This window comes from Microcaecilia unicolor, chromosome 10 (genome assembly GCF_901765095.1).
Source record: "Microcaecilia unicolor chromosome 10, aMicUni1.1, whole genome shotgun sequence".
Classification (NCBI taxonomy): Eukaryota; Metazoa; Chordata; class Amphibia; order Gymnophiona; family Siphonopidae; genus Microcaecilia; species Microcaecilia unicolor.
This window is the reverse complement of record NC_044040.1, coordinates 219150570-219168898: the sequence shown is the minus strand read 5'-3', so window position 1 is coordinate 219168898 and position 18329 is coordinate 219150570. Positions and strand designations below refer to the sequence as shown.

The 18329-nt window shown below is 42.0% G+C and overlaps 1 protein-coding gene across 1 annotated transcript in view; it reads right to left on the bottom strand.

Annotated features, from left to right (window-relative positions):
* EIF2B5 (eukaryotic translation initiation factor 2B subunit epsilon) overlaps positions 1-18329 on the bottom strand; it is a 46419-nt gene that overhangs the window by 6051 nt on the left and 22039 nt on the right. Inside the window, exons 9-15 of the mRNA XM_030215790.1 lie at positions 15087-15222; positions 14821-14922; positions 8264-8365; positions 6196-6286; positions 3426-3546; positions 2711-2836; positions 875-985 (exon numbers count right to left, since the gene is read on the bottom strand). Of these exons, the coding sequence (XP_030071650.1) occupies positions 875-985; positions 2711-2836; positions 3426-3546; positions 6196-6286; positions 8264-8365; positions 14821-14922; positions 15087-15222 (789 nt within the window). The remainder of the gene's footprint in view (positions 1-874; positions 986-2710; positions 2837-3425; positions 3547-6195; positions 6287-8263; positions 8366-14820; positions 14923-15086; positions 15223-18329) is intronic.

The following is an 18329-nucleotide window of genomic DNA, read 5'->3' as shown; positions in this document are numbered from 1 at the left end:
CAGAAGGCCACAATTCTTTCTAAGCAACTGAACTGCACGTTGGATTTTCTTTGTTTATTATGAGCACTACAATAAAGAAGATTTGCTTAAGAATTAAGAGTCTACTGGTAAAGCTTCTACTTGGGGATGGTTTAGCTCTAGGCTGTTTAAGCTACACTATACTTTGCTTAGAGCAGCACATGGAAAGAAAGTCACCGCTGCCTGATGCTCAGCTCTCTCTCCTTCCTAACGGGCAATATATAAAAGCAGAGCGAGCCAGGCCTTGTCTCTGTGCAGCCCACTCATTGCATACAGTACCTCTTCCTCTTCCCATTCTTGAGTTTGTTCCTTTGGGGCCTTCGACGATTCCCCTTCTTTTCTTTTGGACATTTCACTATTCTCCCATATCTGCTTCAGAGACTGATGTGCAGCGCAGTTTTTAAAATGTAGTTAAAAGGTGGAAAACACTATTCTGGATACTGTGCCAACAATCTTTGCACAAGGGACCATGTCGATTGTGGCTCCTTTATGAAGCTCATACATGTACTGATAGGATTCTTCATCCCCTCTATCTCACCAAGCGCCCTCTGAAGCATGCACCGCTCAGCTACATGAAGATCCGGGCTTATGTTCTGTAATCAAGCTTGAGCCTCTGCTATGGCTCTGCTCACCAATGAATCGTCATGTTGGCTTGGAGGAGCAGCGGACTGAGAACCAGGGAAGCCGGGGCTGAAGTCAGACTGTGGTTCCTTCTGATCGCTTAACCCTCCATTGCCTCAGGTACAAACTGGAAATCCCTACTGTACCCGAATGTAACTCCCTTGAACTACTACTAAAAAGACAATTTAAATCCAAAACCTCGTAAGAAAAACCCAGCAATGGCAGTCTGACTTACACCTGGGCTTTTGCAAAGGTTTCTGCCCTTTTCAGACATTTTTGATTCAGAAAACCAACGTAAGATCATCTCCTCTGCCAGGATTTCCAACTGGTAAAAGGTCATGAGCACCTGCAATTAAAAAAAAAAGAACAAAGACTTAGAGCTCTAGGGGCAGGACACAAGATATTTCTGCAGAAGGATGGTGGAAACATGAAACAGCATCTCAAGGGAAGTGGTGGAGACAAAACCAGTAAGAGAACCCAAGCAAGCCTGAGTCAGGCACAGAGGAACCCTAGCTGTGATGGGAAGAAGGGAAAGCCAAAGATCAACTGCACTCTCTGGCACTACAACCAGAAGGAATTTGGGCAGACAGGATGGGCTGTACGGCCCTTCCTCTGCTACTATGTTACTGGGAATATGTGCATGTCCCCTTGAACTCATGTGTCCTGTCTTAGGCATTGTAAAGGAAACCCACTTCTGGTTAAGAAGCTCTATCAGAAGCCTACTTGACGTTTAGCAGGTTGCATTCTACACTTGCCCATTAGTCAGCTGTACCTCTGGACATAGTCGGGTTGACCATTTGTCTCCTTTAGATTTAATAGCAGACTTAATGATGTCTTATGATTTTTACTGATTCTTTAGGTCTTAACTTGTTTTTACTGTTGTGCTTATTAACTTACAGATTTTGTCAATTTTTTTAGATGTTGTTATGCTTATGTGATTTCAAGTATGGGTACTGATGTCTGTAATCCTGTGTTAATTGAAAGGATGATTTATAATTTGTTATTAGATACTAGTAAAAAAGCCCCGTTTCTGATGCAATGTTTTCTTCTGTGTGCATGTGGGAGTGTGTGTGTCCCTGCCCTCTGGCCTCTCTCCCCTCCCCCCTCTGAGTCCTTCACTGTTACAGAGCCAGCGATTTGATTTCGTGCTCTGCTGTTTTCCTTCACTGACTGTGTTACAGAGAGGGCGGGGCAGACACTCATAGGGAAAATGGATATCTCGCCCCCTTCACACTTCCGGCTGGAGGCTTCATAGAACGTTGGTGTTGCTTTTTATATAGAGAGATGATGTGATTTGCTTAAAACATAATCCATGGCAATCCATGACCACCTACCATTTAGAAAAGCACTAAAAACCCATCTATTCAAACAAGCCTACCCAAAAGACCCAGATTAATCTCTTGAACCCATCTACCTTACATATACTGAAGAGAAAACGACATTGACCCAGACTCTATCTCCCACCTTACCTTCCTCTCTCTAACACCTGTCTCTACCTACCTATCCATCCTATTATTATGTTATACTTAATTTCCTACTTTACATAACTAAATTCTGTGTTACCTATTACTATGTAAGCCGCATTGAGCCTGCTTTTAGTGGGAAAGTGCGGGATACAAATATAATAAATAAACAAATAAATAAATATCCCTTCCAACCTAACACGCACCCCAAGCAGGATTATGGCTTCTCTCTCCCCAACTGAACATGTGCCCCCTGCAAAGTTACAGTTCCCCCTATCCCTGTCCAAGGGCCCTGGGCAGCGTGTACCAGGCTGCAATGAACTCCTAGGAATTCAGTTTATCAATCTGCCTATTCTGTACACCTTTCTACTCTGCGATAAGGGAGTGGATAGAATGCAGCAGGCCTTAAGCACCATTTGTACATGGATATACCTGGAGCAATTAGGTGCAAGAATTTGGTAGTTATCTGCTGCCTCAGTTCATTCCAAGCAAATTCTCCGCCCCTTCCCTGCCTCCCAGCCTTAGACTCGTCCCATCCAGTGGAATTCAATATTTGTGCACATGCAATTGTATCTGATACTGGATCCCAATACTAGTAGAAGTCTTACTTTGGCAATAGCTGCCCAGAGGGTCTCATGCTCAAGGAAGAAGTCTTCGATTGCCCACAGGAAGTCCAGGTGGTCTGAAGCCCTCTTTATGTAGTTCTTGAACAATGGAGCCCACTTCCTCAACAGCTGCAAAAAAACAAAAAAAGAAGAGGTGGGTGACTAAGTGACACCCAGTAATCCAGTGTGTATGAAATCATAAACCAAACTTGTGTATAGGCCTGGCCAGAATCAATCACAACTTGTGTCTGGGTAGGGAAGAGCAGGGAGGAACAGGACAAGGAAATATGTCTTTGTCCGTCACCTTCTGGCTCCATTCACTCTCACATCAGTGCTAAAGGCTTATCCAAGACTCAAGTTCAAAGTCTCTGCACCACATAACCCAAAACCCGTACTATCAGAACATCAAGATCTCAGCTGAAAAGCAGGAAAGAGGATGGGATTTGATACACCGCCTTTCTCTGGTTACAATCAAAGCGGTTTACATTTTATATACAGGTATTTATTTTGTACCTGGGGCAATTTAAGGTTAAGTGACTTGCTCAGAGTCACAAGGTGCTGCAGTGCGCCTCAAACCCAGCTCCCCTGGTTCTCAGGCCGATGCACTAAACACTAGGTCAAGCCCTTTGTGGAAGAATGAAATTGACGGTGAATAGCATCACGTAGGAGAGCTGGGAATTACTCATATACGCGACATCTGGCTAAAAGATTCACTTACTGGCACCAGTGCTGTTGAGTACAGGTTTGCTCTCTCTGTCTCCAACTGCTGCAGCGGAAACTCCAGAACCACTTTGGAGAGAACCTGCATCACCTCCTTCAAAGAGATGTTATAAGCATATCTGTAACAGAAAGAGAGGCATCAGCTGTGACTTCTACACTAACCAGGGCCTCAAACACTGCTGCTCTACTCAAACCCCACCACTATTCATTCACCCCCAAATTGAATAATGAACCACTTAGCAGATAACAGAGCTAAACAAGCAATAACTGGATTTAATTAAAATGTATGCCAGTAAATTTAGGAACAGGATCTGCATGTAAATTTTATGTGTAGGTCCAAAAAGGGAAAGTGGCTATGGGCGGATCAGGGGCGTCCCTTTAATTTATGCACGTTATTGAATAAAGGGGATCGAGCGCAGGGATTTTCACTAAGATTTCCTTGGAGTACCTTAAATGGTTACGCCTAAATGCAGTCACAGTTCCTGCCTCAGCACTATTCTATAAACGGTACCTAACTTTAAGCACTGTTTAGAGAATAATCCATAGCACTATTTACTGAATTCAGTCCTCAGTGACATTTATTAAACAAGTTCAGCGCTCATTCTAAAAAGAAAAGTCACACTTAATCTAGACTGAAAGGCCACCTCTTTAACATTGCTTTTGACTTGTAACCACTTGTAACCATTCGCCTCCACCTACCCTCCTCTCCTCCTTCCTCTACACATTAATTGATTTGATTACTTTATTTTTTGTCTATTAGATTGTAAGCTCTTTGAGCAGGGACTGTCTTTCTTCTATGTTTGTGCAGCGCTGCGTACGCCTTGTAGCGCTATAGAAATGCTAAATAGTAGTAGTAGTACATTTCAGAAATGGTGCTTTAACTTCGCATCACACTAAAAGAAGAAACCCCTTAACTCACCAGAGACTAGAACAGAGACAGGCAGTAGTAAAGGGCAAGACCCCGCACTGATCTGATGTTGTGGAGTATTATCTGTGCAGCAATACTGGAGAGATTTATTTCTCTGCGTCTTCCTTCATATATATATATATATATATATACATACACACCTATTTATTTATTTAGGCCTTTCAGATCCATGTTTCCAATTTAACTTGACAGTACAGTAGGTATTTTTCTGTCCATGGAGGATTTACAATCTAAGGGTCTCATTTGCTAACCTGCATTAACTTTAATGCAAGTTATATATTTAATTAATAAATAGGCCCCATTAAGACTAGGGTTTGCACGTCAGCACAGGTTAGTAAATAAGCTATGGAGGGTGAAGCAACTTGCCCGGGTTTTCCCATCGGGCTAAGAACCAGGGGATGTTAGGGTTTCAGTCATCTCAAGCAGGCCATTTCAGCCTCCACTGCCTCAGGTACAAAGTTGGCCTGTAAGCCCTCCGGGGAACAGGCAAATGCCTACTGTACCTGACCCTCACTTTGAGCCACTACTGAGAAACGTGCGAGTTTAATCCAAATCCCCTTTCAAAATGCTCAATTTAACACTAGATGTTGGTGCAGTACAGGGATGGGGAATCTCCCAATCTCATGAAGGAGAGGATGGCTTTGTGATGAAAATATACTAAGAATAAAGCGTCTTTCTTAAAATCAAAAATTCAAAATACCTTCCTCTCAAAAAGTGTAGCTTCAGACTCCCATATCCCCAGGGAACTCTAAAAGCACCAAGATGTTAAATCACCAGTCTATCCTACAACCTCAAGAGACATCTGTACAAACTACAGCATCTCCTAGGAATGACCAACCAGACCACCACGCCAAAATAAAGTCATTTTCATGATTATCCAAACTTGATCCTTATATGTTTTATAATTCACCAAGTGCTGATAGCAGAGAAAGCGAGCACATGCCTAATACACAAAGAGAAGAAAGGAAGCCAATGCCACAGACATTACTGTAGAGCACAGAGGGTAGAAAAACAGAAAGATGTGCCAGCACCACAGACATTACTTCAGAGGGAAAGGGAAGGGAAATGGGACTTGATATACCGCCTTTCTGTGGTATTTTGCAACTACATTCAAAGCAGTTTACATGGTATATACAGGTACTTATTTTGTACCTGGAGCAATGGAGGGTTAAGTGACTTGCCCAGAGTCACAAGGAGCTGCAGTGGGAATTGAACTCAGTTCCCCAGGATCAAAGTCCACTGCACTAACCACTAGGCTACTCCTCCACTCATTCCACCAATAAGAGCCAACCTCATCAGTGATGTCACAATGGCTTGATTGCCCAATACAGTTCCCCAGGATCAAAGTCCACTGCACTAACCACTAGGCTACTCCTCCACTCATTCCACCAATAAGAGCCAACCTCATCAGTGATGTCACAATGGCTTGATTGCCCAATACAGTTCCCCAGGATCAAAGTCCACTGCACTAACCACTAGGCTACTCCTCCACTCATTCCACCAATAAGAGCCAACCTCATCAGTGATGTCACAATGGCTTGATTGCCCGATACAGTTCCCCAGGATCAAAGTCCGCTGCACTAACCACTAGGCTACTCCTCCACTCCAACAGATTTTAGCTGTTCTTCATACTGGAAAGCAAAGAAGAGAATCCAGTGTCTCAGACATTATTTCACAGGGTACATTATAGCTGAAATGGGAAAGAGAAGAGGGGGAGCCTGAACCACAGAGAACACGTTAGAGAACTCCTGGTACATAAAAGAGATAGAGATGTATCACCATCACAGACATTAGCTATCACTAAAGGAAACAGAAGGGGAACCAGCATCTCAGACATTACTTGAGCGAGTTGATCTCCAGGACCAGGTTGTCACAGGAGATGTTCTCCTCCTCACCCCTCTGCAGCGTTCCCAGGACCTCATTATAAAACACTGCAAAAAAGACACAAAGAGATTATTACACTCCACTCACCTTCAGTGTTACTATTCTCCCTCTTCACGTTTTGTTGTTGTCTCTCTCAGAGGAGCCACAGTGAGGACCATTAAGAAAACATGAGCCATCTCCTACCTGCCTTGACATCCATGAGGCAAGATAAGGGTTTTATGTTGTGCAATGAGGTTCCTTGTTTTGACCTGGCACTTTTACTTTCCCCAGCAAGAACTCCTTCCCCTTGCAAATTGTTACAAGTGACCTCCTCACCTCTCCACTGTTCTGCAAATCCTGGCAGCAGGAAGCACTCCTTTGTGTCAGCTAGAACTGCCCCTTTGACTCAAAATGGCAGTATGTCCTGCATTCCCCCAGGAATATACAATAATGTCATCGTCCATGAATATTTCAAGATTAGTCAAAATTGGCCAGGAAGCAGTGTCCTGGTTCTGTAGAAAGATCTATCCCACAAATTACCAGACATTTCAGTCAAATCCCTGTCCCATCTCAAGAGAGCCAATAAGAGCCCTGGCTAACTGTAATTAGACTCAGTATTATCAGTCTCCAGCAGGTGGAAGGTACTGAGCCCTTTCAGTCTCTTTTTCTTTCCTCTCTTTCTTCTGTATTTAAAATAATAATTTTTTTTTCATTCTGGAATTGAGAGTGACTTAGTTATTCAGTGTCTCTTGCTGTGGCTGGAGGCTGAGATCCGTGGGGGTCTCCCTTGGTCTCCCTGCATCTATAGGTCTGCAGGTTGTTAGCCAGCCTTCAACTCTTCAGGGGAAGAGTGGGTTAAGATTTTGGGAGAGGCAGCCGTGGGTTTAAACTAAACCATTTGGAGACACTGCCCCCCTTGTATCTGCCTGGTACAGTTCACATCTCAGTTAGGGATTAAAATTTAACACTTATCACTAGGGAAAACAATACCCAAACAGACCCAATCAGCAGAACTGGTCATCCTAAGATTAGACAGCAGCAGGAGCATAGAAAATTAAACTGTCATTTGCTGACAGCAGCAAAGAATAAAGCTGCACATATAAAAGTAATAAATCCTCATATCAAGTACGGGAGGTTTAACAGAGAAACGGCATAGGTTCCAGTGCACAAGAAAGACTCATGTCGATCGTGCACTATTCACTGAAGGGTATGAGGCACGAGGAGCTGATATGATCACGTGGCTGAATGCAGAGTTAAGGGGAGGTGTTGCAGCTGTGAAATTATGGGCAAACATTTACATGACTGGGCAAAATATAGATCCCATTAACGTGTGTCCTCCCCTCCCCCACCTCCAGGTACACAGTTCTGCTGCTAAGGCACACCCGATGCCCGCAGGTTTCCAAGGCAATCAGCATTGCTCTCCTGTGTCTGGGCAGATTTTTGTACAGAAATTATTTACATGTAATCTGCTGCACTGGGTGTAATTTTTTTTTTTTTTAATAAACGAGTGTTTTTTGGGTTTTTTTTGTTACATTTGTACCCCGCGCTTTCCCACTCATGGCAAGCTCAATGCAGTTCCTCAATTCCCCAGGACCAAAGTCCACCACCCTAACCACTAGGCCACTCCTCCACTGTTGCTACTATTTGAGATTCTACATGGAATGTTGCTATTCCACTAGCAACATTCCATGTAGAAGTCGGCCCTTGCAGATCACCAATGTGGCCGCGCAGGCTTCTGCTTCTGTGCAGGACGTCAGACTCACAGAAACAGAAGCCTGCGCAACCTTCTACATGGAATGTTGCTAGCCAGCTGAGAATCTCCAGTACTAAGCGCTAAACAGGTGACTCGAAATGTTATACCGTTTTTTTTTTGGTTTTTTTTTTTAAATAGGAACCACATTTTGCTAATTCACATCATCTTTTTAAAGATGAAAAGTAAAATCAAACCATCTGACTTTAAGCATGTGGCTGCTTTTCTTTAAAGGATATAAGGGGACGTGGCCAAAGGTGTCTGGCAGACCATAGCGCAGGCCCTGGTTTCTCACCTTTAATGTCATCCAGCTGTGGGGAAGTGGTGCGAACATCCAGCTGCTCAGAGCTCACACTCTGCTCACTCTCACTCTCCTCTTCTGAGTGCAGGGTTAAGCCTGATGACACAAACACGCTGCTTCAAGAAAGGATCAAAGTGTCCAAGGAAAGCATCCTGACATGTATTCTAACATAATAAAAACACCCATTATAAGATGTGGCCAAACACATTAGACAGGGTTTTCTGGTAATGCTTAACAGATACCCAGCAATTTCCTTATTCCACTGGAAGCAGGCATGTTTGGAAGCATGTCCCACCTGATACTCACATACACTGATTCTAAAGGGTCTCGAGTTGGGAGGGGGAGGTGGCGTGCAATACCACAATTTCCACCTCCAATGGCAGGAAACCAACTACCTGCAAGCTTGTAAAATACCAATAATAAGGGAGTGCAGTTGCACAGTCTTCTATCACAGGCCTTTACTATCGCCTCGCCTAACTCTGTGTTTACCCCACCCACTGTTGTTCTGCCTTAGATATAAACCTTCTCAGGGACAGTAATAGCTCCAGCCCTGAAGGAATCAAACACTCATTGTTGGTATGGCAGCCTGCAACCTCCAATACAAGTTTCATTAATAAATAATTTGAGGAAATAGCACATTTCTAAATTACTTCTCTTGACAGCCCAAGGCAGTTTACGAGAACACATCACAATAGGGTTGCTTGTCAGGATTCATGGAAATGGAGAAATTAGATCTTACCTGTTAATTCTCTTTCCTTTCATCCCACAAAGGATCAGTCCAGACTTTTGGGTTATGCCCATCTACCAGCAGGTGGCAGCTGCTACTAGTCAGTACAGTAGCACGCCGATTATCCAGACTATCCTCTGCCGAGGGTGATTCAGATAATCATAAATCCGGATAATTGGATTGTAAGCTCTTTTGAGCAGGGACTGTCTCTTTGTATCAGGTGTTCAGCGCTGGTGCGTCTGGTAGCACTATACAAATGCTAATAATAATAATTAGATATATCGCATTTCTGTAAAGAAAACAAGATTACAGCATTGCATATTAAACAGTTTTATTTTCAATATGTTTGCAGAAAAAAGTATAAAATACAATTCTAATCAAAAAGTACTGTTTTCAAAAGTAAATTACAGTACAGTGTTGTATTTCTTGTATATACACTAAAACAGGAAGTAATGCTTATTTGCTTCAAGGCCGATTTTCGTTTCTCTGCTGCAAGATTGCACAGTCTTTTCAGAAAAAGGAGTTGGATTGCACTACTGTCTTCCTGCTTTTCCAGCCAAGCCATCGATGTATTTAAACATTCAAAGGCTTCTGCATGTGTTGGTCCTGCATCAGCATCAACCTGGTGATCATCATCAGTTTCTAATTCTTCATGTTCCTTGTACTGTACTGATTCCATGATTTTGTCATCTGTTACAATCTGATACCCTGGATCATTTGCATCACCGTATATCCATTCACTTACATTCTCAGCATCAGGAACAGAGCAACCAAGAAGATCTTTGGCAATGTTTTCAAAGACATCATCTTCTTCTTCTCCCTCTCCAGGTCTTTCTGGTTTGTTTACAATTATGTTCCACGCGTTTTTCAGGGTTTGATTTTTAACATGATTCCAAGCATCAGCAACCATGTAGGAACAATCTTTTATGTTCAATTCTCTTACGAATTGGATCATGCCACTTTCAGTTTCTATGTCAGCCAAATACGTTTTTTTTAGCAGTTGTTTCCTGTAAAGTCGTTTCAATGAAACAGTAACTCCTTGATTCGTTGGCTGCATTAAAGATGTCACATTTGGTGGCAAAAAAAGCACTTTGAATCTAACTTCCTCTCGCTTTAGGCTTTCAGTTGTAGGATGTGAAGGTGCATTGTCCAACAATAAAATGACATCTCCTGAGGTCACGTGATGCTAGGCTAGCAGAAGGAAGCCGCAGGAAAGAGTTCCGCGACCCCCGTTTTAAAACCTGACCTCAAGCGCCTTGCAGATTTGTTGCAAATAGCCGTTTCTGCAGACAAGGCAACAAGAGAAGCATTGCTGAGGAGGAAAAGTGCTTTGATACTTGCCTACCAGGGACTTTATGGCGACAAAGACCCACCCCACCGAAAGGAAGGAGCCCGGGGCTGTGCCAGAGAAGCTAAGATGGCAGAGGGTGGCTCCACGGAAGCACCAACAGTAAGCTCAGCGTGGGTGGCGGAGATCGTGCTAGAAGTTTCAGCGCTGTTAGAATCTTCGGTCGACCAGAAGCTGCAGCTTATCACAGATAAGTTGGAAAAAATAGATGGCACATTGGGGGGGTTTCAGGACAGACCTTACAGAATATCAACAACGGCTTTCAGAGGTGGAAGATAAAAGCCTACAATATGAGGCCGCATATCAAGTGTTACAAAAAAACGGAGCGTCTTGAATCTAAAGTAGAGGACCTGGAAAATTGCGGCAGACACAACAATCTAAGGTTAGTGGGGCTCCCAGAATCGATCAAGGAAACAGACTTAAGAAGCTTTTTGGAGTCGTGGTTGCCTACAATCAGCGGAGGCCCCATTAAGATTGAGAGAGCCCATCAGTTGGGACCGCAGCGCTTGGGGGAAGCCAGGCCAAGAATTCTAATTTTCAAACTATTAATTAAACTATGCACAAAAGATGGAGATCCTCCGAGCAATCAGGTTGGTGGGCATGCTAACTTATGCAAACGAGCGCATTTTATGCTTCCAAGATTCTTCCACAGCAGTGGCGGCACAACGGAGGGAGTTTTCAAAAATCTGTCATTTGTTATATTCAAGGAAAATTTCGTTTGCCTTGCTGTATCCGGCGTGGCTCCGCGTTACACAGAGTAATAAAACTCAGCTTTTTTTTACCTCTCCAGAGCTGGCCGCGAAGTTTGTAGCTCAAATAGTTCCGGAGAATGCTAGCAGCGTGAACCCTGGTGGGGTTTGAGCTGTATTAATGCAAAGGGAGTATTCATACATGATCTCAACTCAAGGAAGAAGGATCTAAGCATCATACAAAAGTGGTTAAGTTCAAAGCCTAACTATGGACAACATTGACTATTATACAGTTCTAGAGATAGGTTTTACAGGAAACACATTCCAAAGGTTTTAAATTTTCAGTCTCACAATTCCCTTTTTAGTCTTCCTCCTTTCACTAATATACCTGAAGAAATTTTTGTCACCCCTCCTTACATTTCTAGCCATTTGTTCTTCCACTTGCGCTTTCGCCAGACGTATCTCTCTCTTGGCTTCTTTCAGTTTCCTCCGGTATTCCTTCCCGTGTTCCTGTTCTTGAGTTTTTGTGTATTTCTGGAACGCCAACTCTTTAGCCTTTATTTTCTCAGCCACTTGTTTGGAGAACCATATCCGTTTCCTTTTTCTCTTGCTTTTATTTACTTACATAAAGGTTCGTGGCCCTATTTATAGCTTCTTTCAGCCTGGACCACTGTCCTTCCACTTCTCGTTCGTCCTCCCAGCCCATCAGCTCCTTCTTCAGGTATTCCCCCATTTTACTAAAGTCAGCATGCTTGAAATCCAGGACTTTGAGTTTTGAGTGGCCGCCCTCCACTTCAGCTGTCATATCAAACCAAACTGTTTGATGGTCACTGCTGCCCAGGTGGGCACCCACTCGGACATTTGACACACTATCCCCATTTGTGAGCAACGGCTCCTCCCTCCTGCCTGCCCGGAACAAAATGGTGGCACCCAGGCCCTGCCCAGTGCATTATGGGATGCACTGGGCAGGGCTAAACACCATATAAGTTTGTCAAGTTGCCCCAGTACACCTTCCAGGTTTACAGAGATTTGTCTCAGTTTCTCTGATTCGTCAGCATTGAATGCCATTCCTGGTACTGATATCTCTTCCTCATCTTCCTCAGTGAAGACCGAAGCAAAGAATTAATTTAATCACTCTACTATGGTCTTGTCTTCTCTGAATGCCCTCTGTCATCTAGTGGTCCAACTGATTCTTTTACTATGTGTTTTGCCTCCAATGCAATCTTCTTTTCAAAGTCTCTCTTTGCCTTCCTTATCAGCACTTTGCATTTGACTTGTCATTTCTTATCTTTTCTATTATTTTCAGTCGGATCCTTCTTCCATTTTCTAAAGGATTTTCTTTTATGTCTAATAGCTTTCTTCACCTCTGTTTTTAACTATGCTAGCTGGCGTTTCGCCTTCCTTCTTCTATTTGGTCTGGGCTTCCAGCATGAAGAAGGAACCAATAACTCCTGCCTCTTTAAGCTAATATGAACCAAACATAACATGCAAATTAAAAAAAAAAAAAAAAAACTTCAAACACTTTCAGCTTTGTGCCTATAAACATGAAACTGAGTAAAACACAGGAGGGTTATGGAGTGATCCTTTGGGACAGAGGAAAGAAAATTAGCAGGTAAATCTAATTTATCCTTCCTTTCATTCCAAGAATCAGTCCAGACTTGTGGGACATAGAAATCAATCCTCAAGGAAGCTTCAGATCTGGCAGCCACATCCAACTGATATTGCTTTGAAAATTAATGACGTGAAGACCATGTAGCTAATCTGCAAATTTCGTCCGACACTGCCTATGATTCAATGAAGGAAGTAGAAAGCACCCTGGTTGAGTGAGCCTTGTGGGAAAGAGGAACCCAAACTATAGCTTCGCGATGCAAGGTTCCACATTAGGAGTCACTGTCCAGGAAAAAGATCTAAGTGTCACTGTTGATGATACTTTGAAACTATCTGCTCAGTGTGCAGCTGTAGGAGCAAAATAAGCACTATATGTGTTCCTATATAACAAAAAAAAGATATATGGGATTATAATACATGGCACTATCCAGCAATAGAAATCTAACCTTAAGATGAAGACTCAAGAGTTATTCCATCTTTTATTGCTGAAGCTGCAACTTTGCATACAGACAAATACTGTTGACAAGAATCCTAATGTGCTAGAATAACAAGGTTATCATCAGCATCAACGTCATGGCCAGAACAGTCAAGGACTCGTGGAGTCTCCCATGCAGCTGGAGAAACACTGTGGCAGACTGGCAGCTGAATCCTGGGAGCCTACTTGACTGGAGAACACGTACCAGTCCCTGCTCAACCAGAGGAATCAGCCTATAGACTATGAACAAGCTCCATAAGAGAAAGATGGCCTGGGGCCTAGAAATCCTGCTGCACCAGTCCATGTGTTTGTACCATCTTCTAGAAACAGAGAAATACCAAAGAGCAGAAGGAAACAGCAGTAGCCCCCCCCCCCCCCCCCCCTAATGGGAGCAACAACAACGGATATAACTCATTTGTCTAGGCTGGTATGGCATGAAAGACAAGGAAACTCCATGATCCACTTGAAACGTATTAGACTCCGATTAAAATAGGGTTGATTTAGCTGTTCTGATCTGCTGTAATGTACTCTATGTTAGGCTTCCATTAAGGTCTATCAGGAGATTACAATTAGCACACGATTTCAGTACTTGGGTGCTCTCAGTCTGCAGATGAGCCCACTGGCTTCTCGTTCATTTATATTTTCAATGTAATTTTTTTTTAATACTTATTGTAGCATAAACAGAAAAACAAACATTATATACTTTTCAGTGAGTTAAATCATTCTACATAGAGCTATATAACAAGTTTTCATTCTATTTCCCCTTCTTCCCACCCACTCCCCCCCCCTTTCAGCTACCTGACCAACATGACTCCAGTTTGTCATCAATCTAACCTTACAACAAAGAACTTTATTTATACTTACTCATTTCTAGGTTGCCCATTATCTAGGCAGATTGCAATAATACTTCGTGGTACCAATATTTGCATAACCTGTAAAAAGGTTTCCAAATGCTTTGAAACAGACTCATCTGTTGCCTCCTTATAGCCGTTATTTTGCTTCTTCTATAGATAGGACACATGTGTTTAAGTAAATTGTCTTTCCCTTTTTGTGAACTCCCTGCCTTTGCCTCTCTGTATGGAACCATCTCTCCCTAAATTTAAAACTTGCTTTTTGAGAGGACCTACAGGGCTAGTTGTGGGGGGCAGAGGCTCAGAGCACAGATACACCTAACTATCCCTTTTTACTTTTGTTTAATTTTAATGGCCTTCCTTTTCTTCTTTTTCCCTCCCTTCTGTTGTTTTATAGGAAGCCTAATAAATAAAGACTGAAACTGACCTTCATTTGCAGAGGTCCACTTTTCTTAGGTCTGAGATTTCCCCCCCCCCCCCCCCCCTTGATGCTTAGGGTCTTGGCGGGGACCAGACAAAGACCCCACTCTAACAGTGCTCAGTTCTTTTATTCGTCTTTTTACCCTGCCCTCTCAGGGCTGGGCTTTCTCCATCTGCACCCCAAATAAGCAGCTCTTCACAATGGTGACCCCAAGGAGACCTTCCCACCCCTGACCTGCAGCAGAGGAATCTCCTTGGGAGCTACATGTGTTTTGGGCTTATTTTTAATGTACACTACAAGAAACTGAAAATGCATATTTGTACTATGTTCTCTGCAAATATTTAAGCAGAAAAGATGCCAAGCTCATAAAGTGAGAATTAACATCACAGCTGCAAGACAAGTCACATCACATGGTCTAAAGCACTCACTCACCCCATAAGTTCTGCCTTAGTTCATCCTCTTCCTCTTCATTCAGGTCGATTTCTTTCCAGACATAACCTTTACCTTCTGACCCCACTTCTGCTTTATTGTAACCTGGAAGATGATGATTTGTTCAGGAGAGCGACACTGGTAACAGGACTTATTCTACCCAGGTGACCTCACTACCCCTCTTTCCATCTACTTTAATGCCAACGTTTCTGCTATATGCTAGCTTTAAAAAGCGTCCCCCCTCCACCAACACCACCAATGGGCATCACCTTTAAACTTAGCTTTCTTCTCCTCCTTGTTCACTCCACCGTCGTCACTGAATTCATCCTCCTCCTCTTCTACATCAGGAAGGTGTAAGGAGATCACTGTGCCTTCAGGTAGACCGATATCTGGACCCACCACTACCTAGAACAGAGAAAGGCCAAAATCAAAACAAACTGCAGTTTTTGTGGCCTCCCAAACTCCAATCAAACAAGAACTCCAACAAAGATTTTCTGAGCCGAGGGCAGTTTCACATCTCCTGATCCTCTCTCTTCTTGCATCGATCTTCAGTGTAACACACGGGACATGGCAACACCTTGCTTGATGGCCTTGCCATGGCTTCCTTTGGATTTAAGAATACCTTTTAAGCTACCGATGTTCATTTTTAAGGTATTGCACAGTATTGAACAATTTATCTACAATCAAATATTATGCAGTATGTCCCACTGCGAACATGTTACGATACAATTAGATGTTCCTTCAGTGAGAGATATAAAACTGGCTTCCACAGTGAAGCATAGTTTAGTAGGCTCACCACCACAGATCTGGAATGACTGACTTACCGTAACACATCAGAGCTAGTTCTTTCTAGCTGGTGTAGGAGTAGCCTAACAGTGCAGAGGACTGAGATCCTGGGGAACTGGATTCAATTCCCCTGGGCAAGTCACTTAACCCTCCATTGCCACAGGTACACAAGGAGAAATTAGATCTTACCTGCTAATTTGCTTTCCTTTAGTCCCTCCGGACCGGACCAGTCCAATCCTGGTCCGGTCCGGAGGGATGCTAAGGAACTTAGATTGTCAGCCCTCTGGGGACAGAGAAAGTACCTGCAGGTACATCTAGTAGCGCTATAGAAATGACAAGAAGTAGTTGTAGTAAAATCTTGTCTCTTTGAGAAATTATTAGGCAGAGAATCATCTTTGGTCTTTTTAATGTCTAGATATACGACCGCTTTTCCTTTTCTGCATCTTAAATTTGTAAATTTTTATTTTTTGAAATTCTTTGGCTAAATTATTGATTTCTTAGCTTTTCTTCTATCTTACTTTTGAAGGGAGCAGCAGGTGGAATAAAATAATTTCTGGAAATCACCCCCAACAAAAACACTATAATGGTAAAATAACAAGTGACATCATGTCAAGAAAGGAGAAGTGACCAAAACTAAAACGTTACAAGATACAAGTAAACCGCGTGATTATTGGTGGAAGGCTATGAGCACGAATGCTCAATCTAGCCCAGAGAATGACACAAGGATAGGGACAGGCAGGGACAGAACCCATGAGACAAACTTTGTCCCAGTGTCATTCTCTAAAAGCTTGAGACTCGCCTTAAACAGGCTGTTCCAACTAGATGGAACAGCATCTATAAAATGCTATTTATTTATAAAACTCATACTCTGCTTAAACAGCGTAACATAAATAATAAAATCAACACATACACTCAACAAATATAACACGATCCCACACAGACACCCCAAAAATAAAACTTTTGAGTGAACAACAGTGGACTCATTGGGTTTAGTTTTTGATGAAATTATTGAAGATCTCTTTAAGCAAGAATTTTTTTTTTTTTTTTTTTTACTTTTGGGATGAATTTTTTCAACAGAAGCATGGAAATGCCATGGGTGCAGGCAGCAGTAGCACCATTAATATGTGGCACAATTGGAAGAAAAATGTATTTACATCTCAAGGGTTCTGTTGCAGAAACACTTTTTTAGATGATGTATTCTTTATTTGGCAAGGATCTGAACAATCGATTTTGGAGTTCTTTTTGAATGGTTAAACACAAATCGATGATGACAAATTTACACAGACTCATAATCAGAAACAATTTGATTTTTTTATATTATTATCTATAAGACAAATACAAAATTACAGACTGTGTTTTACAGGAAGGAAGTGGATTGCACTAATCCCATCCCTTTAAACTAAAATCGGGGATTCCTAAAAGCCAGCTTTTTTGTTTGTTTTTTTTTAAGACTGCGATGAACTTGTTCCACCATTGAGGATTTCTAAATATGGGCGACAGACTTATTTGAAAGATTTCAAGAATGTGAATATCCTTTGAAGATTTTGAAATGGGCATAGAGAAGAGCTAGATTTATTGTGAGCTATAAATGTTGCCTAGACACAGATAATCTGATTTGTATTCTTCCATCTGCAAGAATTTCAAAATGGCTAGTGAGAACTACCTATCGACACTGGCTGGTATTTTCTGTGCACAGTATCTTTCAAAAGCAACCGCTGATAGCATTTAGACACAGTTACAATATTGAAGAATTACTTGGCGGAAAATGTGAATTCCCGATGCTATGCTGTGACAAATGTGTGACATCAACCCTGTGGGGACTATGCACTATAACGTGTACTGAATGGCAACCACCGGGAAGAACTTGGAAAATTCTGACATTATTAAACAACCCATGTAATCTGCACTATAATTTGCCCGTGTGATTATCTACATATTGGTCGGACAATCCGAACCATGAGAATACGCTTGACGGAACACAGGAGCAGAATTCAAACTAAAACAGTGACGGTTCCTTCAGTTGATGATTGGTTATACTTTACAAGATTTAAAATGGACTATAATTGATCATGTTCCTGAAAAGAATATCACCCAAAGAGTTCATGATTTCAATTACAAAGAATAATGGTGGATTTTCAAATTAAACTCCGATTCCAAATGGTCTGAATGTTGATACTGAGTGGTTCTCTTTGTAGTGATTGCTGACTTTGAAATTGTCAGCGTTTGACATCACAGCCCATGTGATATTAATAATCTCCACAATAGGGGAATGTGAGCACCTTGAAACAGCTACGGATGAAACTCATGTCGGCATGCTTCACCTTTTGAAAATAACTACTCAGCTAAATTATATTTATCGTTTTCACAGTATTTAAAAATTTAAAAGTTTAAAATATTAAACAATTTAAAATACTAAAAATAAATGTTAAAAATTCTTCATGGTACCGATGAAGAAATAGATGCAGAGAAAATCCTATTGACAAAAATACTGTGGGATTTGCATCACTGAGGCATCATACCTTAAAACTCATTTGTTTTACAAAATAAGTGAGCTATGCGTAATCCTTTTTTGAAGTTACGTGGTTATTTGATTCCTGCTCTTAATTACATATGTTATTTGTGCCAATTTTCGGGGTATTAATAATCTCCGCCATTTTTTTTTTGCTTTTTAATGATAACCAGAAATTTGAAGACTGAATTCCTAACTTCCTGATGCAGATTTCTAA